Below are 24892 nucleotides of genomic sequence, written 5' to 3' on the forward strand. Positions count from 1 at the left end.
ATTAAATAAACGAAAAACTATATGTTGACAATCCAAGTAAAATAACAGGGTTCAATCTACTCTACATTTTTTAATATTTGTTTTTTGTTATTATTTACAAAAAATTTTAAAACAGACTATGTATACTTATATTTATGATAAATTACCAAAGTATTTACCCAATATTTTGATATTTATGTGTGTTTCGATTTATATGTGGTGTGAAAAAAATAAAATAAAAAATGTTTACCAAATTGGAGTTTTATTTCAAATTTTATTCCTATTTCAATTAATCTTATTATTTATAACACTCTTATTTCATTAAAAATTATATTTTTTTAACCTAATAGGAAAAAACATTTTTTTTTATAAAAAAAATTAATAAGTAATTTTATTTTATTTTCAACAAAACACAAAAGGATTTTTTAACTACAGGAATGATACAATTCTTAATAATATATTAAAAATGATTTAAATATTTAATATTCTTCAATATATTTTCCTTACCACCCTCTAAACTATACTTATACTATTTTACACTGTTATGTACTACAAATAAACAATAACATATTATATATACCAATGAAGAATTAGTGACATTCTTGTATAGTCAAACAAGGATATCTAGCCTGATGAGGCACTTATCGCTGGTTACTTCTGTCAAAAATATATAAAACCTGCTTAGGCATAAAAGAGAAGACATGACCGCTATAGTACAAGAATGGCTTTGTGATTTTTTTGACAATGACAGGAGGGCGCTAGTGTGCTATTATAATTTAATTTCACTTATGTTTACCGGGTCTAATATCCTTGTCAGTCTATATATAATAAAAATATCACATGACATGATTTAACATATTTAATGCCACCAATATACATATCCCGCCCCACCTATGTATATAGTTAACAATACTAAGCAACACAGTATGTATATACCAAGTTATTATGCTTACCTAGTACATTCTCATGAGCCATTTTGTATTGATTCAGCCAATACAGTAACTAAATCATTTAACACTTTACTAGTTGTTGAATCCGGTAGTTCCTTAACTGCAGCAAGACCTTGTCCAGCAAGTTTACCAACACGAGCGTCAATTGGTAAGCAACCGAGGAACTGCAGCTTGGATATCTCCGCTAGAGATTTACCACCACCACTCGAAAATATATTTGTGCATTCATTACAGGTTGGGCATTGATACCTGAAATAAATATTCATAGGTTGAAACATATATCACAAATATTACTGGATATTACCTGCTGGTTTTCATATTTCTTATATTGTTTGTTCATAGTGAATAGGGCAAAAATGTGTAGGAAACACCGAGGATATAATCAACCTATGGACTGGCACAACTAGAGGAACTGTTAAGGAGTTGCCAAAGTTTAAGAGATGCTTGCTTCTTGAAGCGCACTCAATTGTATTTAATTGGAAATATCCCAACCAGACCATTTATCCAATCCTTCAAAGAGTATTAAAAAGACAACTATGTCTTTGTAACCTATCTTGTCATATTTCACATGGAATTTTTTTTTGTTTTTTTGCTCAATACATTTTTTATATACTTAAAGGAGTTTTCTTTAAAATCAGTTTTACTAACCCACTCATATTCTCAATGATTCCTAGGATTGATATTCCAGTTTTCCTACAAAATGTGATCTCCTTCCGGACATCCTCAATGGCTACTTCCTGTGGGGTAGTTACTATTATTGCTGAACATTGAGGTATTTGTCGGAGATTTTCCATTACTGTTATATGCTCATCAGAGGTGCCTGAAAATTTAATTACAAGAAATATTCTTATTTTATACTTGAACTTGCCCATGCTTTCCAACTGGACCATTACTCTTGTTCATGTAGTATTCACTATGTATAAATACTCACCAGGTGGAGTGTCAATCACTAGGAAATCAAGATCTTGCCAATATACATCCTCTAAAAACTGCTTAATCATTGCCGTTTTCTTTGGACCCCTCCAAACTACAGCATCATTGCGAGATTTTAAAAGAAACCCAATGGACATAACCCCCAACCTCTGTTCCTTATCCAAATAAACTGGCACCCAACCATCTGTGCCTTGGTGTATATTTTCATTTTCCAAATTTAATATATGCGGCACACTTGGACCACACAGATCCACGTCCAGAAGGCCAACCTGAAAAGTATGTTTTTTTATTTATTAGTATTACATACATTACATTTGCTATTGTAAAGTTTTATCGTAAAAGTCTTTACCCTAAATTAAATCTCTATTTCATAACAATAATCTAACCTTAAAGCCTCTTTCCTTAAGAGTAAGAGCCAACTGCGTGCTCACTGTTGATTTACCAACTCCACCTTTTCCTGATAACACTAGAATTACTGATTTAACGTTTTCTAACATTTTATATATTTAATTTTGTATTTAAAATAAGTATGTGGCATACGAAATTATTTATCAACAAAAAGAAATTATAATCGAAATGTGATGTCAATGTCAATGTCATTGTCAATCAATTCAAAGATTGAAAATTGTGTATAACATTTATAACGTTTTCAAAAAAAAAGTTTCTCATATAATACAGTACAAATTATAAGGGTGTTAATAAGACCACCCGAAATTCAGTACATGTATGAATATAGAAGCGAGAGAGGTATGTCAGAACTCAGGACCTAAACAGCGCTAAATGGAAGTCCGTGATGTTACGTGGTTTTAGCCTCTGGGGTTAACGGCGTGAGTTATGTTGTTGTTGCTGTACAAATTATAATTATTCAGAATATTGCAATAACGTAAGATTTTCTTGTTCTTTAAATTTAAAAATTGTTAAGTTTAATTATTTCGATTTGTTGCTCTATTTGTTTTTTTGACAGCGCTTGCGCCAAATTACGATGGTGGCGCCGCCTATACTGTTTTTCAGTTTTATAAAGATTTTTTAAGTGGAGGTCGTGCTAACTGTGTGCAGATACTTGAAAAGAGAAATGCTACATTTTTTCTTTTTTATGACAGATTTTAAGCAATTTTCTGACATAATTTGTTTGAGAAATAAAGCTAACCTTTATATTTAATTTACTTGTATGTGAAGTCCAGTGTTTGTGTAGTTTTTATACTACAGAATTTGAGTTCTGTAGTTGTGCAAGGATTTGTACCGGGTTTAAGCTTCTCCGTTGCTTTATTCTACGTACTTGTATTTCCAAGGTAAGTAGTCACGTACAAAACCTCCTGTATCTTATGTAGCTAATGTATGACTTACTTTTTGTATTTTAATTCAAGATCAGACCTCAAAAAAAGGATTTAAACTGGAATTATGCGGGCGTGTTCATGTACGCAATCGTTTATTTTACGACCCTTAGACATACGAAGGATGAGGGGTGATCGGATGTGTAGATTGCCAAGTGTATAATTATAGATGACAATTATATACTGTGTATTATTATAGTTATGAAACTGGCAAAAATTCAAATTTAAACAGCTATATATTTTGTATAGGTAAAAGAGAAAAAGAAGTTTAATATTTTTTCTTCATTTAGGGATTAAAACACTTATTTGAATAAGTTCTCTATTTTCTTGTGTATAAGTATATAAAAGATAAGATTTGATATCTCTGACTATCATTTTGGTTTGTATAGCAAAATCATAACATGTATGGCCAATACAAAAGACAGAATTGTGTGACATTTCACTGTTAAGAAACCACTCTTTAATGTAGTATGAGCCAGTTACATACATTTATGTCAGTATGGACAAGAGATTACAATGAACAAAATGCTAAATAAATTATATTCAATATGAGAAGGAAAATGGTTTATAATATATGCAATCTTAGTGTGATTTAATGGATTGAGCTTTTGAAAATGGCTGATGGAAATCTATATTGTAAATTTGCCATGGCTTTTCATTCTGTGATACTTGTATAAATCATGTCGTCTCATCTTTTTGATCCATAAATATGTTTTTGTATTCGCATTTCAGAAGTTGAAACATACAGTTATTTTATATATATATATATATATATATATATATATATATATGTAATTGTGTAAAACAGTAACTGGTTTTAAAGGCTTTTGATATATTAGTTCTTTATTCTTATTACTTGTTTCATCACCTCAGAATCATATGTTAAGTATTGTTTTTTGAATATTAATGTTAAGAGCATATTATATTTGCCACCATGTAACATAAAAAAATATATATTACAGGTCTCTTAAATAGCAACTATTTAGATTAGTACTGTAGCTGATTATGGTTACACTATTCTACTCTCCCCTTTACCCCTTGCCGTTTACACTATTTTTTCGCCCCTCCCTCCGTACCTTTTGGTTTTTTTTGTGTACCTATAGGTAAGTTTGTCGTTTTCGATCCGTATTTTTTTAATTATTTTAATTAAATACGACCGGAACAAAACTTCCGCGTGAAGGGGAACTTCTTGGTAAACCATGTCCAAAGAAGCCATAATCGTTTACTTGGGATTGAATAACGTATATATTGCGAATTTCCAATAATTATTTCGCAAAAGAAAAGGCTGGCGCTAAAATTGGTTGAGTATCGATTTGAAACGTTCAACTAAAATCTGTAAATTCTCACGTAAAATTAAAAGAAAACAGTTGTAGACTTCTAAATAAAATCTCAAGTTTGACCATAGACACTAGTCGAAATTTATTTTAGGACCTTAGAATCTTTAATTTGTCACTTAAACATGCTTTATAAGCTATGATAGATAAAAGCTATATTAAATTATAAAAAAAAACTTCTAATGTCTATTATCGATAGTTACATTATGTTTGTCTATGTATGTATATTAAATAGATATTGCATATCCGGGATGCATTTTTAGGTCACTTGTTTTCCGATAATTTAATAACGAATATTATATATACGTATTTTGTTATTGCATGTACACGGCTTGAACTAAAAGCACTATAGTACAAAACTTAAAGGTTACTTTCGTTTAAAAAAATGAGGGTCCGTTTTTAATACTAGCGTATTTTTAACTATTTTTTTATGTAATGCATTTATTACTCTTATTGTCGATGAGGTTTCCTATTAAATAGCTATTAGAGATGGGTAGTCCATATAACACTGTTTCTTGCGAGGCGTATCAATTAGAAGGGATATTCAATCGACATCATATATCCTTGTTAAATTCTTCCGTTCTATAAGTATATTGAAGGTAATATTATTAGATGGAAAAATTTCACTCCTTCGTTTTATTCTTTTATAACAAAAAGTTTCCACGTTCTACATTTTCAATATTCGTTTTATATTAAACACAAAATTATTGTTTTTACATATACTTTTATAGCAATTATCCTTGTTATGAATGTAGATATGTTTGTTTCGTGTTTTACCAATCGACAAAAAGTACACCCGGACCTTGTTATATCTGGCAACAAAATAAACATTACATAATAAAAAAAAACTATAATAGTCGACCTGGATAAGCGAGTAACTCGTGTTAGAGAGAAACATCTATATATGACAAAAATATCGTGGTTCCTTAAACTCTAGCTTATCCAGGGTTTATTGTAAAAGAAAAGGAGCTTTGTGATGCATCTGTTGTAGGAACTAAAGATAATTTCATTTAGATTTGCAGTTGCCATATGGCTCTACCAATTGGCGACGTAACTAGGGGGCGATATGTATGTTATATTCATGAATATTTATTATAAGTTTGTAGGTTACGTAGCTATTAAACAAATGAAATGCCTCACATAAACATCTGCAGAACTTTATTAACCTAATTACGATTCTGTGTAGTTTCAAAAGATTTCGCAAACAATATTCATAGTAAAAAGAGAAATGAGGATGGCTTTACTGGATTATTCTGTTGGACAAAGGATCAGTTAATCTTTTTTAAGAATCTTGAGCTTACCTTTTTAACATAATAATTTACGCGTAAAGGAAATAAATGTATGGTTTTGAATAATTCTTATACAAACTTTTTCTTTGTTATTTGAAAAATAAACGAAGATATGTTGTTTACGAATATCAAATCTCAAAATTTACGCTATACGCTTACGATATGTTAAAGGCCTTAAAATAATTAAGAACGCTGAATTTAAAAGCTGTTGTTGGTGTCAACGTAGTATATTTATAATGCAATTGGTCAAGGAATAAAAAACATATTGCGTCATACAACAACGGTTATTCATTGTGGCATATGTCATCAAAACTAGTTTGATAATTTTGCTTGTGAATCAACAACCATGTGGCAATGTACTTCTTACTACTATTATAAATGAGATGGATGGATGGATCTTGGTGAAACTTGGCATAGATGTAGAACATAGTCTGAAAGAACGTATAGGTTACTAATTAAGTTTTTTTTAATAACGCGCGGACGTCGCGGACGACAGCTATTTATAATGATTTTCGAAATGTTTTCGTTTAATTTGACCTCCCAGTTGTGCAATGTAAACAGAATTGGGCAATAATTTAGACACATATATGAAATGCAAGTAATAATGCTAACAGGACGTTTTAAGATTAACGAAATATAACCAATTTGGAATTTAAAAATAATATGAGGATCTTTTATAAAAAATGGAAAGTATGGCGACCTTACGAGCTTTGATTGTTGGTTTATTGTGTGGCTACACGAAGAATTGGGTTATGGGAGCAGCTCTTAACTTTTTTTTCTCTAACAAAGCACTGAGTTCTAGTTTAATCACTATGCGACATGTTAGTTTAGTTTGTGTATGTTTTTTAAAATGTTTACTGTAATAATGTGGCCGTTATAAATATAACATAATGCGTAATACATCGTTTTACTAATAAGTAATTCTTTGTTCAAAAGGACACTGGTTTTGTACTTCTGTTTAAATGTCAAGCCTCCATGAAACAAGCCGATGTTAGTTTATCAAATAAAATTCTCTTTCTTTTGGTGTCACTTCTTAGCGAAGGTTAGCGATCATAGCAACTTGAACATTTGACTGGAAAAGATACAAGGATAAAGAATTCCAGGAAGAAGAACATCTATGCTGAAAAATCTGCGCCAACGGTACAACAAAAGTACGCGTTCCATATTTCGAGCAGCTGTGTCCAGAGTTCAAGTTGCTTCAAATAAAATTGTCCAAACATTAATAATACCTTGACTATCGTATAATGCGTTACGTACAAAATGTTGGCAATAAAAAGAAGTAAATTATTACACACCAACCCTAATACATTGGGGTTAGGTTGGTAATATTCTGACACGCGCTGGATTCGAACCCTCTAAGACGAGGGCGACATTTAGCGTATAAATCACCTGACCCCACAGCTCGTGTCCGCGGTTATTGCTCGCTTCCAGCTGCGACTGGAATTCTTAATACTTTTTTCCCTTCACTCTTCAATTTTCCGGTTCACGGACACTCGTTGCAGATTTTATTGTCTGAATTGCGTCCCCTATAAACCTGCAAGGTATAAAGTTTTTTTTTAATATGTCAGTTTCCTGCCCGTTGTAAAATAAAATACTTGTACTGTCGTAGTACAGTTAAAAATGGGTGTACGTTAGGATCGGACGTTTGATATCGGCATAACCGATAGTAGATAGATATAGACAGGAGACAGACAAAGACTGATGATTATGACCTATCAACCGAGATCTACAGTTTTGGTCGCTAAAACAAGTGTCGATTTACCCGAACTCGTATTAAATGGTTTCTACTGTACTGATAGTTTGTTCTTGCGATGATTTTATTCGTTCCATATTATTAACTAACACGACGACCTAAATTTTTACTTGAATCAATTGACACGCGCGAAGTTTAGTTAAGAGGAGGGTAGGATGGGGAAGGGTGGAATTCATCGGGTTCCTATATGGCCACTCCAGACTTTAGATAGCGCCGCGCAGGCTCCGGCACTAACGACCAGCTAACGACCTACGAATTGGGTTAATATACCCATCGAGTGCCGCGGATAAAGGCGGTACATTCGAGGATACAGATCAAGTATCAAGACTCTTTGGTCACGCTATGCGATTAGTGGTTCTCTTTATCTTATTTTTTTTAAGTAGCGTAGCTTAAATATTTTCCGCCTTTTTTTTAGTGTTTTGAAGAGAATGATAGGGATAAAATATAGGGGCTCATTTTAATGCCAACTTCTAATTTTTGGAAGGTTATTTTGTTGCTATTTTTGTACTCCAAAATATGGTTCCTTATAAAAATGACCTTTATATCAATGCAGGAACGCCCCTCGACCTTGACATTAGATTTTGTGCACATTTGAAGCGAGGGTGGAAATCCAATCAAGCTCCCCTTTGCTCTGAACTGCAGAGAGCTCGATGTAATGCCGAGCTTTGTAATAATAACTCCACGCGATGTCTTGCTCATACCATTGTATATTTAATTAAAATAATAAATTCTTATTCCCCGGCTACAATGGGGTTTTAATTTTAACGAGTATGTATGAGATTAAATTAAAAAATGCATATAATTTCTTCATTTAAGGTCGATATATCTCAGATTCTAAACTTATTGACAACTTTTTTATATTTCTACAATTTACGACTTATTCTTCAGTGAAAAATATTAATCTGACTAATGTTATAAATGCGAATGTTTAGATAGATGAATGGATGTTTGCTTGAAGGTATCCCCAGAAAGGCTGCATGGATCTCCCTGAATTTTGGCATACATATAGAACATAGTCTGGAAGAACACATAGACTACTAATTATGTTTAAATATATAAAAGTAACATATGTTACGACGATTATGAACGTCATTTGTGAATAACAATTATACAATTAATCACGTTTCATTATCAGTAAACCGGCTGTGGGAATTCAACATTAGGTCACTGACCTTGACATCTATATGCTGTTTTTGTGCAATACTGTCTTAATGTTCGTTGATAGAACTTTGTCATTCTTTTCGTACCGTTTTTTATTTATCGTGAGCGGACAGAGTTCTGGATAGCAGTTGTAATCGGGCGGTGGAAATAAGACACGTAACTAAGGCGATGGCGTGCAGCTAGAGTCTAGTTAACCGCCAAGTAAAGTGGACTCAGTTTTTTATAATAGTTTAGATAAATTTGGTGGTAAATGTTATTTATTTAAAAGAAAATAAGTTAAAGGAGGTGCTAGAAGTATCTCGAATCACAACTTTTATATTAGAACTGCTTATTCGCATTGGCTCTATCTAGTAATAATGTCTGATTGAACTTTAATACTAATAAATATGAAACAATGTATTCATCAAACTGCAATTGTAGCAATAACTATTAATCAAGATAAAATTTCGTCTCTATTGTTTTCTCGATTCGGAGAATTGTGTAGCCTCAATTGCAGACAGTTATTTTATTGTTCGTGTCCTGGTGAACTGTGACTATGCCCTGTGTGGAATCGTCCCTTATCGTGTTATCAGTCGCGTAGGCGGAGCGTCCGGCCACCCCTTGCATTGATAAGCTGGGAATTATTTTACTTAGTCATTATTACGTAATTGGCACGTAAAATAAAAAATCGACAATTTGAAATCAAAGTTAAGACGTGTTCAAAGTTTAAGCTAGGTAGCCTATTTCAACGATTTTTTCTTAATTGAAAAATGTTGTCAAAACATGAATAAATAAATGCTGCTGTATAGGAGTTTATGCTATGGTATCTATGCAGCCTGGAAGTTAGATTCCGTTCAGACATTTCGTAGAAATATAATTTAAAATATTGCTCAGTTGCCTAAAGTGAATGCTTCATTGTTTCGTTAGCTGTAAAGGCGACGTAGACGAAGTGTCAAGGCGATTGTAGTTATGCCTTTTAGGCATATCGACGATCGCCTTGTAACAAATTAATTCGCAGTTCTTTATGTGCATGCAGAAAAGTTTGTTCAGCAGTTATACAGTGTAACATGAATACAGTATAATTTTAAATTATTTTATTATGCGTCGTTTATTAATAATAATTAAATGGAAAAATCTTACTAATATTATAAATGCGATGTTTGGATGGATGTTTGTTAGAAGGAATGGCTGCATGGATCTCGCTGAAATTTCGCATACTTGTGGCATAGTCTGGAAGAACACAGAGGCGCCTAATTGATATTTATCTTTAATTTCGCGAACGGAGTCGGCGGCGACGGCTAGCTTTCAATAATGTTCAAAATGAAGATGCGGATAACATAAGCCAAATTAGCCGAAGTACGTAGTAAGTAGTAGTAGTAAGTATAGAGAAGATTCTATTCAATTTTTTACATGAGAATGGTATTTTTAGTTGTTCAAGGTAAAATCAGATTACTCGTCTCTTATTTCATATTAGCTTTATCGTGCATATGATTCTGTATACAACTCAACGTGTTTCTACTTTAGTGTCACGAGATGTACTTAGTATGTTAATTGATGAACTGATTGAATTAGCGGTGAATCCGCGACACAATTGAGATATAAAGTGTTTAGAGCGTGTAATTGCTGTGATCGCATTACGACAGACGTTACACGGGTATTACGTTGCTTCGTTAGCGACGCGGCCGCGGCTTCGAATCTCGACAATGAATGCTCTGTTTTGTTGCTAACTGGATTTAATTTCATTAAGAATGTATTATATTTCTTTGAGGTACTTATAAGTTTGAGATGACAATGGATTGAATGTATAGAATCTCGCAAGTATATTAGTTCTTAGTACATGTTCATTTTTATGTAGTTTTAGAGGTTAAAAGTGGCACATGACAAAAAAATAATATACGTTCTTCGGTTTCGGTCATTAACATACATTAACTTTTTTCCTGTTATATTGTTTGATTAGAAAAAACTAAATAAATTTAGAACTAGTATAATACAACAAAAACTTACTTTATTTAAGTTTTGTGGACGGACTGCAAATTTTAACCAGCCAGTAGCAGGTTATCATTTGCAGGCTGTCCATGTATATAGTTGTACCCAATGAAATTGCTGGCAAGTAGTTTTTGCTCCTTCCGATAAGTACCGGAAGTAGATACGCGTCAAGAATATAAAGGGCTGTTATTGTTTGACAATGTTTGTGATACAGTTACCAAACATCCGTTGACTAATAATCCGTTATTTTAATTTATTAAATGTAATAATAACTACATTGTAACTGAGTACTTATTATCGTGTGTGAACTCTTGTAGTAAAAAATATATTGTCTTCCTTCTTATACTCTTTGCAAATGACAGAGAGGACATGCTTTTATACAGATTTTTCAGTATTAGAAAATCACGGTTACAGTTAATATGTTCTTAACTTACTAATAAATTACATTTTAAAACGAAGTAGGAGCAATAAAACTACAATGTATTGCTACGGGTAATAAAATCTTCCGGCAATTAACGACATTTTAGTGGCCAGTTACGCACCTACCGATTGGTTCATGGTCGTACACATTTGTATACTCTGTCGCCTTAATAGTACAAGAAACCATCTTGTCCGAATCATAGACAATACTTGAAGTCTACGCCAAATATATCCCCGGACGTCGGCTGCATTGAATCGAGGCATTTCCGTATTTAGAGCCGGCCAAATACGCCGACACGTGTCGTGCTAGTAGGGCTACCATCAAATGAACGAAGGACGGGATTGTTGCCGTGTTACCTCTCTTTCTGGCAGATCTTACTTATCATACTATTATTATAAATGCAATAGTTTAGATGGATGCAAAGATGGATATTTGTTAGAAGATATTTCCTTAACGGCTCAACGGATCTTGATGAAATATTGCACGGATGTAGAACAAAAGTCTGGATGAACATATAGGCTACTCGTAAAGCTTGTGGTTGCATATTTTTAAAACGTTTATTTATAGAACTAGAATTCTTTAATTGAATTGAAAAAACTATATCATAATAATGCATTTATGTTTGGTTCTAGGTGAATTCACTTATAATATTCACATGGTTTGTGTAGATACGAAAAATAGCCACTAAATCAGACTATTATCAATCATAGAAGAAAATATTAAATGTTTTCCTACCATATAATATTATGTGGTTACTTTATCAAGGTTATTTTGTATGGCGTATGGGGATGGGCTAGAATAGGAGTAATATATAATTTGTTAACTGTTATTACAACATGACGGACAGTTCCGTTTGTTTATAGTTATTTTTGAGATTACTTACACGGATACTATAGAAATTTATGGATATTTTATATCGGTAATGGGAAACTTTGATAAAAAATCTCAGATAAAAGCATCATCTGTTTGGAATAATATTTTAGGGATTCCTTTACGACAACAAATCTGTATCTTATATATATATAAAAAAAAATCGTGTTAGTTACACTATTTATAACTCAAGAACGGCTTTATCGATATGGCTGACAATTGGTGAGTAGGTAGCTTAGAGCCAGGACACGGATATAGGATACTATTACTATTTATTCATTTTTTTTCGAATTTATGCCTTGAAGAGCTGCTTTTTATTTAACTTATCTATATACTAACTACTACATTTTTAAATGTTAGTTTTGTTCTATAGTACTTAATTAAATAGTACGACACAAAACAAAAAGTGGTCATTTATATTTGTTAGAACGTTATAACGTATAATGTGGCAGTGTGTCGCAATGTTTTATGCGACCCAATTTCCTCTGCTTTTGAAAACTGAGAGAATGATTGCAGCATGCGCTTTCCAGTAACAATGCATACAACATACGTTAAACACAAATGAAGTAAGGTTTTTTTTAGTTTTTAGGTAGAAATTTAGGTTACCACTGCAAAATTTCGACTGTATTTGTGTTTGTCATGTTTTTGTGAACTTTTTTTAGGAAGTATTTTAGCACACGAAAGATAGATGAGATCAGATGGTAAAGGTGCTTATGAAGAGTGGTTGTATCGATCGGCGTTAGCGACATGAAATTTTATTCATTGCGGCAGTTACACTCGAATCGTTTCCATTGTGTAGTTCAAAGCTTAACAAGTTAATTTGGTGCTGGCCGGCGGGGAGTGGAACGCGTTTTTTATTGCAATGCGCGCCGTTCAACCGATATGCCCTGTCGGCCGAATTGAGTTAATTGATCCGTGTCCTCTCGCTGTGATTCATTGCGGTTGATTATTATTATGTTCATAGCTCATTTACTAACCCTACACACAGTCACTGCAATTTTCTATCAGATTCATTGAGCTATAGATGAAAATATGTCTGCAAAATGTATGGGCTATGAGACGACGCAACGCTTCGGCTGACTTATTTCGTCTCTTTCTTTTTTGGTGCATAACTCGACATAGTAATCCATTAAGGCATTTGCCAATAAAAAAAGAATATCTTTTTTCCAATCTATTTTTACAAGTTTTATTGGTCTCTTCGTTGTTATTATAAATCATTGCATACAAAAAAATCTAATTATACTGACGTCAACTATGATTAATTATTTTATTATGAATTAATAATTTACTGCGGTTTACCACTAAATAAGACATCATGAATAAACATCTCCCTTCTCATAAACATGAGTTGTTTTACTAATTGACTATTGATTTTCAACCTATGAAGTAATGCAATACAATATAATATTTATTAGTAATCTTTAAATTACAGGTCAAAAGCGATTTAAAAAAAAAAATAATTAAGAAAAAATTCTTCGTATGTATACAGAGACATCTCGACAAGAACTAATTTCAAGCTATTTTTGAATGATGTGAGGCTGGGTGCCGCTGTGATGTTGTCCGGCAGCCGGTTGTAGACTACAGGTCCCATGATGTGCGTCGACTAACGCTGGTAACTTATGCTATAAAACGTTCTTGCCTTAAGTTTCCACTGCAGAAACATCTGTCCGAAAGATTTTAACAGTGGTAGAGCCCGCTTTAACATCTTCGCACGAATTGGCCCGGTTCGTCCGGTGAAATACCACGACCACACAGAAGACAAGCGTGAAGTGGAAGCTATTCCGCGTTTCGTCTGATGAGTGTGTGTCCCGGAGGCCTAATTTCCCTTCTCCTCTTTTTTCTTGTAAGGAAAGGATGGAAAGTGGAAGTGGACTTTCCGGAAGAGAGGATGCATGGGAAGGGAAAATATTTTATTTCTGTGCATCCTCTCCTCCGTCGATTAAAGGTAGGCAACGCATATGCAATTGGGTACGTCTATGGGCAACAGTCACTTCGCTATTTTATTTAGCGATTTCAGGTGGCCGCTCGCTCGTTTGCCACCTTATGATATAAAAAAAAAGATTTTACTTTTTCCTTGTAAGAAATCTTTGCTTTATAAAATTCTAATGTCCTACACAATTTTGTTGAGGAAGGTGCAACATAAATCATTCATATATACATTTAAAATGCATCGAATTCTTCGCTCGCAGCCTATAAATATGCGACGAAACTACCGAAACTTTTCAACTATGAAAGCAGAGCGTGTTCTGTACTATTTGAAAAGTAAAATATTATTGCTATCATTTGTTAAAAAGTTACACAATATTTTATGACACCGATGACATGAAATGATTTATTCCTTAAGTTGAATATTTTTTTAAATTATGTTTGCTGTTTACCCATATCATAATTAATAATTTTATAAACCATTTTAAAACATGTCTCTTTGATTTAGAAATGAGTTATAGGTTATATAAATCGTTTTTTTTAAAGCTACTAAAAGGCATTTTGTTGGTAAAACAATTTACCAATCACCATTCAGACTAAATTAAAAATACATATATTTTTCCAACAATATTTATGGTAAGGCGTTATTAAAATTATAACAAAATCTCTAGTCTAGCCTAGGGATTTTAGCCCAAACATAAGTCATGACAGTATATAACCTATAAATGCCATGTTACGAATCTCGTAGTTTTCGTAGCTTTAACAGTTCGAGTGCAAAGTTTTACGCTGAACTATTTCAATTCGACCCGTCTATCGTGATGTGCGACTTGGCAGTCTCTTTTAATATCCCGAACAGATTGAGTCATCGATTCATACTTGTTGTTTTTGATATTATTTTTTTTTGTAGACGCTACTTGGAGACTCAAAAAACTTTGACATCGTTCCTTTCGAGAATGTCGAAAAGTTAGTTATTTGGTAAAGATAAATATTAAATCAAAATTAACATCGCTATAATTTTGATTCTAGCTAGACATATATAATACAAGATCTGTTTTGCGAACAATAATAAATTTTGCTTGTTGTTTGTTTTGGATAATGCTTCCAACCAAGTTTAGTCCATCTGAATATAATCGAAACATGGTAGAGTCTTAGTTTAGTTTCAGGAAAACAGATCTAGCATCCCTTTGGCTTTTATGGTTTCAAGAGATGGGATGAGATTATGTATTCCAGACTTTATTGAATTAAGGTTTGCTGTTTAACTATTATAGTATAGTAATTACCAGAGCTGCTCTGTTTCCACATTAGTACCAGATTGTGGTAAAAATGACGATTTTTCAGAGCAAAACTCCATAAAATACATCAAAATAAATTAAGACTGCGATAATTCGAAGTGCGGTAACGTCATAGAGGGCAGTTGATTAACAGCACGCGGCACTGGTCGTTGCGGCGTCCAATAAATCCAATAGAATTCAATACGCGAACGCTCCGGCGCGCATCGCGCATCAATCTACTCCAATTTGTTTATCGGGCAATATAGCGCACGGTGTTGGCGCGTTACGCTTCGATGCAATGTGAACGTGCAAACCTATTTGTACGTAGGATACATAGATATTCAATAAATTAAAGACCGGACATCTTGCACGTACACCACTGGTTCTATCTGTATATAATTTTTGTCTTAGACATGCTTAACGTTAAGACCTTCAACTAACCGTGGATTTCTGAGACCAAAAACCCCGAATAAAACATATTGTTCTATGTTATGTCTGTTATGTTTTTTTTTAATTGAGAATGAATTAGTACTTTTAATTGTAGTTTTAATTTGATGACTCATTTGCTTATCCGTATCTTGCACGAAGCACTCGAAATAATTCCAATAGTAAATTAACTAAATGTCCTTATTCCCCGTGTAGTTCACGATCCCCGCGCCCCCAGGCTCGTTACACGAATGCCCTTTCAGAGTTATTACACGTCGAGCTGTCGATCGGGTCTCGACATGTATTACTTCTGCTATGTATTAACGGAATACGGAAGTCGCGTTTGTTTATTTGTGGAAGAGACGAAGGTTTTTTTAGCGTTTACATGTTACGGCATGTGGTATATGGGGTGTTCTTTTATATTTGCCAAAGTTTGTTAGTATGTATGCTGTACATTGCCTGCACCAAGTTTAACCGATTATCCCCTGACTGTCGTATAATCAGGTTTATAGGTGTTTAAATTTAAGGACGTCGAAGCAATCTTTAGGTTCATTTAGGGATGACCGGGTAAAATAATATGATTTGAAGATAAAGGACTTAGGGTCCTTCAAGAAGCGAGCTAATCACTATGTCAAAGGCCGGCAACGCATCAGCGGTTCCTCTGGTATTGCTGATGTCCATGGGCGTCGTTGAACACCTCGGTGTTCCCGCTGCTCGTTTGCCTCCTTGTTATAAAAAAAAAAGTAATATCCTAAATACATTGAGTTGCTAGACAGCATATAAATGGGTCACAATGCTAGTAAAAACATGTTCCAATTTTTATCTGTTGTGTGTATGATGCGGTGCCAAGAAAAATAAATGAAGATAAATTCAGTGCAGTTTTTTTGCTGTAGGTAAAATCTATTTAACCGCACTGGAAAAAAAAGTGTTAAACTAAACGTTTTGCTCTTTTATGTAAACGTTAGATTAATATTGTCTCGACTATACATCGGCTGAAAAAGTAGAGACTGGTGCGTTCTTGTAATATAATTGGTAATACTAACCCGATATGGTTAAAAAAATCGTTTTTTTTCTTCATACCTTTTTCGCGTATTATTTTAAATAATTTTACATTTTATACATAATTAATGTATTTTTTTAATCACAACATTTAGAAGTATAGGAATTTCCTTAGCAAAACTTTTTTCTCGGTCTGACGTGGTTGTGGCGGGTGAATGAAGCACGTGGCTGGCGGGGCGCGGCCGCTCGATACTGCGGAGGCTGCGCCCTGCGCCACCGCCCGGAACACTCTCGGACCAGAGAACCCCCTCACGACTCCCCGCTCGTGCCGCCTCCCCGCTAGCGCGCTACTCTCTAAAACAGAAACCCGACAACTAGAGTTCTTATAAGACTGGTCTTATAGTACTCATATGTTTTACCTAGTTCAATAATTGTTGATTGTAACGTAGGTATCCTAATCTTACTAATATTATAAATGCGAATGTTCAAATGGATGGATAGATGGACAGGTGTTTGTTTGTTTGAATGTATCTCCGGAACGACTGTATGGATCTCTCTGAAATTTGGCATAGATGTAGAACATAGCCTGGAAGAGCACATAGGCTTCAAATGTGCCGCGAACGGAGTCACTGGCGACAGCTAGTAATGTCATATACGCGATCGTGGGTTCGAATTCCATCCTTCTATTATTCATTTTTTAATTATCTATTAAAATATCCTAGAACAAACTTCAAGCGTACTTGGAATGGTCATAAGTTGTAGTAGTAAATAAAAAAAGATATTTTAATAAAAAAACCGATAGGGCTATGAATTAGACGGTCGCTTGTATACGATCAGTAGGGAGCGTCTGTTCCGCTCTATTTTGGTCCACGTCGTGAGATGGGAAGTGATTCAAACGAGACGAGGGTCCGCCTCTACAAGTTTATCATCAAATGAACTTCTATTTATTTCTACATTTTAACTAGTCTGTCCTAGTTAGATGAAATTAAAATAGATAATTTTAGAGGATATATGGATGAAAATAGGCTTTACAACATATTACCATCTTATCGATATGCGAGTACACAGCTTGACTTAGGCCTTTCACAATATCCTATGAATCGTAACTGATTAGTTCACACTTCTATGAATTAGTTTTTCTTATATTAGCATCATGTACAATATTATTAGAAAAAAGAGAGTCAAAACATAGAGTAGACAAGCAATATGGTAATATTTAATATGGGTAGAGGGATCTATTAACGACCGCTCTGTTTTAATGTCCCGGTACTTTGTTTATGAATATGAGGGTATTGAGCGTTGTCAAAAAGTTAAGTGGCAAGTGTAAAGAGTAGGCTAAAGTAAGGCGCCACAAATTGATCGTTTGAACTTAGAGTTTTTAGAGAGACACTATTGTATTGTAAGTAATTTTGATTTCCTTATAAATTGATACTAAAATATTATGAGAGTTCTATTTTATTTGTAACTGTAATAAATCCAAACTCGTCTCCACGGATGAATAAACTTGTTTCGTAAAAAATCTTCCGTAGCAATTACGAAGTCTGTACTGAAATGTCCCAGAACAATAAAACTTTATTGAATCAAAATGAAATCAGCATATAAAAAGTCTCCAGAGTTCAATGACCTTCCTTATCTCGGCCTCCCAACTCTTACATCAACAGTCCCCATCTACTTTGCGCCTTGGCATCTAATCGATCCGCTTATAACGAAAAATATCAACCTTATTAGCGTTAGAATAAAGCATATTATGTTCCCAATGAACCCTTACCAGGAACATTAAGGGAATCTAGTTCTTTGAACGAAAGAAATAAGGTTCTTTTTCTTCTACGTCCAACATTATAAGGATGCGAATTTCCGATATGCCAATTCAACGGCGTTATTTGTCTAGATTAGATAAAAGATGTAGGGACCGACGGAGCGATTTATGTCGGGATATCTTTGGCTCGATGAGAACGGAAGTGGTTTCGGTGTAATAATATGAGTAATGTTTATTTCATTTGTATTCCAAATGTTATCGTTTTAATAGATTTAATTTGAGATTGAGTGGTGATAAGCTGATATAACAATAGGCTATATTGATGATTAAATTTTCAACTATGGCGTCCATTGGACTATTTCATATTTTCGTCGGGAATATAATTTAACATTTTATAATTTTAACTGTAAAATATGCTTTATATTGTGTGAATCATTTAAAATACTAGCTATCGTCCGCGACTCCGTCCGCAAGAAATAAAAATAAAAAACTTATTTAATAGCCTGTGTTCTTCAAGGATATATTCTACATCTATGCCATTTTTAAGCGAGATCCATGCATCCGTTCTGGAGATACCTTCTAACAAACATCCATATAAACATTCGCATTTATAATATTAGTAAGATTAGCAATGAAGGATAACTTATTTAACTCCCGGTTGATATGTTTTGATACGATTTTAACAGTGGTAGAGCCCGCTTTAACATCTTCGCACGAATCGGCCCGGCTCGCCCGGTGAAATACCACGACCACACAGAAGACAGGCGTGAAGTGGAAGCAATTCTGCGTTTCGTCTGATGAGTGTGCGTCCCGGAGTCCTAATTTAGTCCTCTTTCCCTTCCCACCCCTTTTTCTCATATGGAAAGGACGGGAAGTTGAAGTGGACTTTCCGGATGAGAGGATGCATGGGAAGGGAAGATCTTTTCTTTCTGTGCATCCTCTCCTCCGTCGATTAAAGGTAGGCAACGCATATGCAATTGCGTATGTCTATGGGCAACGGTCACTTCGTTATTATAGCGACTTCAGGTGGCCGCTCGCTCGTTTGCCACCTTATGATATAAAAAAAAATCAATGGGCTAATAACAAACACGTGAAGTTCTTGTTATGTGTAATTTATATCGATATACCATTTCCTGGATAGTCTTTACCACGCGGCTGCAGTCCGCAGTGAAATATGAATATTCAGACTCAAACCAGTTCCACGGAGCACTTGAGGAATGTAATGGCCTTAAAATTAAAACGACAAACCGGCAGACGTTTTGAGTTTTTGTATGTTTATTTTTATACTTTAATATAGGAAGCAAAGATATCGTAATGAACAGTTATAGCAAACTAGTTGTCGCCCGTGACTCCGTTTGCGCGGAATTAAAGAAAAACATAATATATTATGTTCTTTCAGGCTATGTTACTACGCCGAGCCGTTCTGGATATCTCTTGTAACAAACATCCATTTATCCATTTCCACTTTCACATTTATCATATTAGTAAGATTAAGAGTATTCCTTCCCCATTTAGAAGTGTGTTGTTGTAAAAATTGAGATTCGAAATTAGTGTCATCTGATGATAAATTGTTGTCTTTGACAACAAGCTGTTTTACACACTATGGTGTTGAATGTTGAGAAGGATATGAATATTACCCAGTAATTTCCACAGTTAATTCTGAAGTGCATTTCTAACAATATATCGATTGGATTTCGTTGAGTCATAAGACCTATTTCCAACTGCAGTATCGACTTCCCGTTTTCAAGTAAACATCGCGTTCCTATAATTACGATGTTTTTAAAAAGTAATCAAGGGGAATTGAAAGGTTTATAATACCAAACAAATGTGTAAGATCTGGTTGGATCTAAAAACGTAATTACGCAATTAAATAACTCAGTTATAAACAAACCTTATCCAGTACGAAACAGGAGATGATTAATTATTCTTGAATTTGACGAATGTTCGTCCTTCCAACGCCTCGCTAAAGTTTTACTGTTGGCATAGTGGAACGTTGAGGAAATATAATTCATTATGTATAAACTGGACCGCTACCTCTTTTAATAATTAAAAGAGCACGCTAGGGTCGAGCTTTCATTTGCAAATTGTAGATCCTCGGCTTTGTCGCATCTGCAGTCCGTCCCGGGAACTTCGAACAGTATTTTTTATTACAACTTTCGAACTACGGTCTTGTTTTTTAAGTCTGAAGTTCTTAAAGATGTTCAGTAGGTATTTATAACTTTGAACAAGTTTGTTTATGATAAGGTATTGAGGTTTTCTAAAAGCCACATAGCATTAGTTTAATGTTGCCACGTGTCAAGTGTGTCAGAATAGAAAAGCAGTACACGCGAACAAAACCCCAGTCACCTATAAACGGACCGACAGTGTACACAAAAAAACTATGAGCACAAGCGAAACTAAGCTCTATTTACCTCACATAAAGAATATAATAGTAAAAAAAAATGTCACACTAAAACAACCCTCGAATTTGAACTTTGACACGTCGTTTTTTCGGTCGCATTGACTGTGATTGCACGGAACAGTCGACCTTAGTAAGTTAACTATTGGGTTGCTTTTCAATTGTTGTAAATTCTTTGCAAAATTTGTCGTTGGTCGGTAAGCAAATGCGTCTTGGACGTGAGCTCCTTTCAAAGATTTTTTTGTCGCAGAGTCGTGCGAGGGCTCCTAGCTACGTGAAGTATTTGATGTAATGTTTTCTTGTATGCTTTGTGTCCCTTATGTGAAGGGTATGCCACTAGAAGCTTTGCTATCCTTGGCTATGAATTGCTCAACAAAGTTACTCCTGTAATAATCGTAGTATACATTCCAAAAACATAGAAATGTGTGCACTGTAAGGTCTCAATAGGGAAAATGGCATTAATATTTATGCGTCGTTTCTTCTTTATTAGCCGTAATTCGCCCACTGCTGGGCATAGGCTGTTAAATATTTAAGCGTCGTTTAATCTCGTTAAATATAATTATTTTAAAGTTTACGTTGATTATTTTTAAATAGAAGTCATTTAAAGCAAGTGTTATTAAGAAGTTTGACACTATACGAGGATTCTATTTAAGCCGCGATTATTTACGGTTACTACGCATTTTACGGTAGTACACTCACAAACACAAGCCCTTTGTTACACAGAAGCGTTTAAATATGATTTTACGACTTATGTAGTTTAAAGGGCTAGACAGTTCATTGGTCTATTGCTATGTTTAGTGATATAACGTCGAATTACATACATTTTGTACAAATATATTATATACAAAAATTATAATTATTGACTTGAAAAAATATAATGTTTTTCTTTATTTGCATTGCTCTCGTGTAATTTGTTATCAAATAATTTTGTTATTACAATAATTTTAGTGAATGTAATCAGTAATAATTTTGTATAATTTAACTACATATTGCTACAAATTGCTTTTCCGTTGGTAATGTGCCTGCTTGTAACGAGATTTCTTGCGGTTTTGGTCTCATAGCTAGTGGTTAGATGCGAGGTCTCAGATGCGGCGGATAACGGTCAGGTTTTACTTGCCTTAAATAAATTGTGTTGTAGAATATGCCAAGTATCTTTTTTACAGATTATACACAGTCATAGCTGAATTAAGTTTTATATAGTTTTATATCTGACAAGATTACTCTGTACGGCTTAATACTCTGTGGTAGCTGTATTTCAATTAATAAAACGTGCCGTTAGTGCCCTGGCCACTTATAAATGTTGATTAACACGGTAGACATCAAAGTTTCCGTTTGCCGCTCAGCCGGCAATGTACCCATTGTTTGCTCACACTAACGGTGGCATGGTACTCGCGGTTTCTGGAACGGAAATTATCGGGTGACATTCATCTATTGTTTTACAATAAAAATGAGTTACATATCAGTCTTGTAAAGTAACAGATTTAAATCTTTCTAATATTATAAACGCGAATGTTCATTTAGATGGATGTTTGTTAGAAGGTATCTACCTGATCTCCCTGAAATTTCGCATGGACGTAGAACACATAGGGCTCTGAATAAGCTTTTTTTTTAATCTCGCTCCAGTCGCCGGCGACAGCTAGTATGTATAATACATGATGAAGATGTCAACTTATGTATTGTTTAAGGCGATTTTCTTTAAATAGAATCTCTTATGAGTATAGCCTTTTCGAGTTTCATCCATATTATTTCTTATGATAGTTCGCCATTTCATAGTCGACAACATAATTTGATGAAACTATCTCATTACATTTTTATTTCTATTAATTTTAAAATAGTTTTATATGTAAGTAATATAACAGTTAACACTTAACCCTCGCAGTGCCGACGCACACTAACGTAAAGTATCGATTGACACAGGCTGGCCGTTCCCTCAGCTCGACTAATGATACCGGAGAACGTAAAAAGCACATAACCTAGTTTGATGAAAAGAAATGGTTTCTTTTATTCGTGATTTCACGGCTATCACGACTTGCGCCGACACGCTGCCTTTTGTATACAATATGAAGGCACTGAAAGAACACTTTAACTCTCCGAAGATAGCTTTTAAAATGTTTTTGAAAGCTTCGAAGTGTTACTGAGAAGAACAATTTAATTGGATAATAAATACTGAGTAACGGTTCTGGTGTTGTGTTATTTAATTATATCCGGTTCGGAGTTATTAGAGATTGGATTAGAAATACTAAACCTGGATTAAAAGACGTAACACGATGAAGCAATTGCAAATATCAATGCAAATATCGCATGTTATCACTGTATAATTTAATTATTGTCTTTTTTAGTTTAAAAAGGAACCGTGGTACTGAAATCGAATTTATTAGTTTGGGTAGTTCCCGTTCTCTAAATTTTTAATAACAAATTTTACTATACTACGATTACAACAAGGGTTAGTAAAAGGTAATTACATATTTAGAGTACATTATCTTATTTCCGTGATAAAACAGTATATCGAAAAGACTTTATGAAATCACTTAATTAATTGAATACATTTTAGATGTTCTACTGTTTTTAATATAAAAAGTAGCGGTGTTGATGACGTCATTCAGTCTCAAACGTTTAGTAAAGCGTTCTCATCGTATTTCGAGGTGTAAATGTAAAAGATCAAAGCATGTTACACTTCAAAGCCGCTATTCACGCGTCCGAATCACGCGCCATCTATCGGCGTGCTCTCTTGTGCAACGACGGGGAAGATTTACGACCTCACAAACTCTACACTTAATTGTTACATTGTGTAAGGGAATGTATTTACTAAACGAGGTTTTGTTACGTCTGAATTTCTGGTTTTACGCGTTTTTAGTCCATTTTGATTAGAAAACTAGCTGTCATCCTCGACTTGTTCCGCGCGGAATTAAAATATAATCTTGATAATTAACCTATGTGTTCTTCCAGACCATCTTCTACTTCAATGCCAAATTTCATCGAGATCCATTAAGCCGTTTCGGAGATACCTACAACAAACATCCATCCATCCATCCAATTAGTAAGATACGACATATTTGGATTACTTTTTTGTTTTATTGTCTTTATTTGGACTTTCAAATATTCATCTCCATAAGCCTTAAGTAGAATAAAGATCTCATGTCTTCTCTTACACCTAATCGCTGGACAGAGACAGACAATCTTTCTCACTCTGTACGTGAATAAACTGGATAAAAATTTGTTAGGTTAATTATGTTTAACAAATTGGGAGAACTTTTACAGTATCATTTATTAATTCGCATCGGAGCGTATTGCAGATTTTACTGCGCTAAAGTCGTATTGAAAAGAAATAAAATTTAACGGCTCCTCGTCATTACCTTTTTGAATTCGTTTCGTTTATGATGCAAAGGAACTTGTAGAAATTACTTTGTACATTTAACTGGATTTCATTATCTTTGTGATGGCGTGAATATGTTTTCCTTTTGTTGGATTTAAATTGTATTAGTGTTACACTTTTGTACTGAAATAAAGTGTATAGGTATACACTTTGAGACCAGAAATAACACTTATAAGTGTAAAGATTTTATGCATCTAAAGTGTTTTAAAACAGACAATATTATTTTTGTAAAAACATAATATGTTACCCGTTGGGTCGATTTATCGTTATGCCGAACGGTCCAATGGGAAACACTATAATGAGGATCGAAAATTTTAATGATATTTATAATTTTCCTTATGTAATCTTTAATCTTTTCCTGTTACAGGGACATGCACGGTAGCTGTTTTGTGGTAAGTGTATTTAAAAAAAAATAATGATGATTAATAATAAGGTTTTACTACAATAAAAAATTAAAGTAACATAGAACTGTGATAGCTAAACTTTAGACGTTCCCTGATGGTTGGTTTTGTAAAAGATTGTCTAAACTCTAACTGCAATAGTAACTCTATCTCAAGGACTGATTTTAATTGTAGCGCGAATTTTTGTATGTATGGATGGATGAATGTTTGTTAGAAGGTATCTCCAAAACGGCTCATCGGATCTCGATGAAATTTGGCATGGATGTAGAACAAAGTCTGGAAGAACACATAGGCTATTAAGTTTTTTTTAGTTCTGCTGGGACGAAGTCTCAGGCGACAGTTAGTAATAAATGTAG

At 34.0% G+C, this 24892-nt stretch overlaps 2 protein-coding genes across 2 annotated transcripts in view; one reads left to right on the plus strand and one right to left on the minus strand.

Annotated features, from left to right (window-relative positions):
- Nucleotides 1–444: 444 nt before the first annotated feature.
- On the minus strand, nt 445–2418 carry Nubp2 (NUBP iron-sulfur cluster assembly factor 2). The gene is made up of 4 exons (XM_013316502.1): nt 2249–2418; nt 1861–2131; nt 1578–1749; nt 445–1178 (listed from the first exon to the last, which is right to left on the minus strand). The coding sequence occupies exons 1-4, from the start codon at nt 2357–2359 to the stop codon at nt 944–946; spliced, it is 789 nt and encodes a 262-aa protein (XP_013171956.1). The 5' UTR covers nt 2360–2418; the 3' UTR covers nt 445–943.
- A 474-nt stretch (nt 2419–2892) lies between these two features.
- LOC106120990 (protein tweety) overlaps nt 2893–24892 on the plus strand; it is a 49270-nt gene continuing 27270 nt past the window's right edge. Inside the window, exons 1-2 of the mRNA XM_013316461.1 lie at nt 2893–3151; nt 24503–24527. The gene's annotated coding sequence lies outside the window, so the exon portion shown is untranslated. The remainder of the gene's footprint in view (nt 3152–24502; nt 24528–24892) is intronic.

This window comes from Papilio xuthus, unplaced genomic scaffold (genome assembly GCF_000836235.2).
Source record: "Papilio xuthus unplaced genomic scaffold, Pxut_1.1 DF826945.1, whole genome shotgun sequence".
In the NCBI taxonomy this organism is placed as follows: domain Eukaryota; kingdom Metazoa; phylum Arthropoda; class Insecta; order Lepidoptera; family Papilionidae; genus Papilio; species Papilio xuthus.

What these genes read in the sequence shown, in the direction of transcription:
- Nubp2 (XM_013316502.1), bottom strand. Translation starts at nt 2,359, where the DNA reads ATGTTAGAAAACGTTAAATCAGTAATTCTAGTGTTATCAGGAAAAGGT. An exon ending in AGTGATTGACACTCCACCTG is followed by an intron (nt 1,750 to 1,860) that starts GTGAGTATTTAT and finishes TTAAATTTTCAG; the next exon opens with GCACCTCTGATGAGCATATA. An exon ending in ATCATTGAGAATATGAGTGG is followed by an intron (nt 1,179 to 1,577) that starts GTTAGTAAAACT and finishes TATTTATTTCAG; the next exon opens with GTATCAATGCCCAACCTGTA.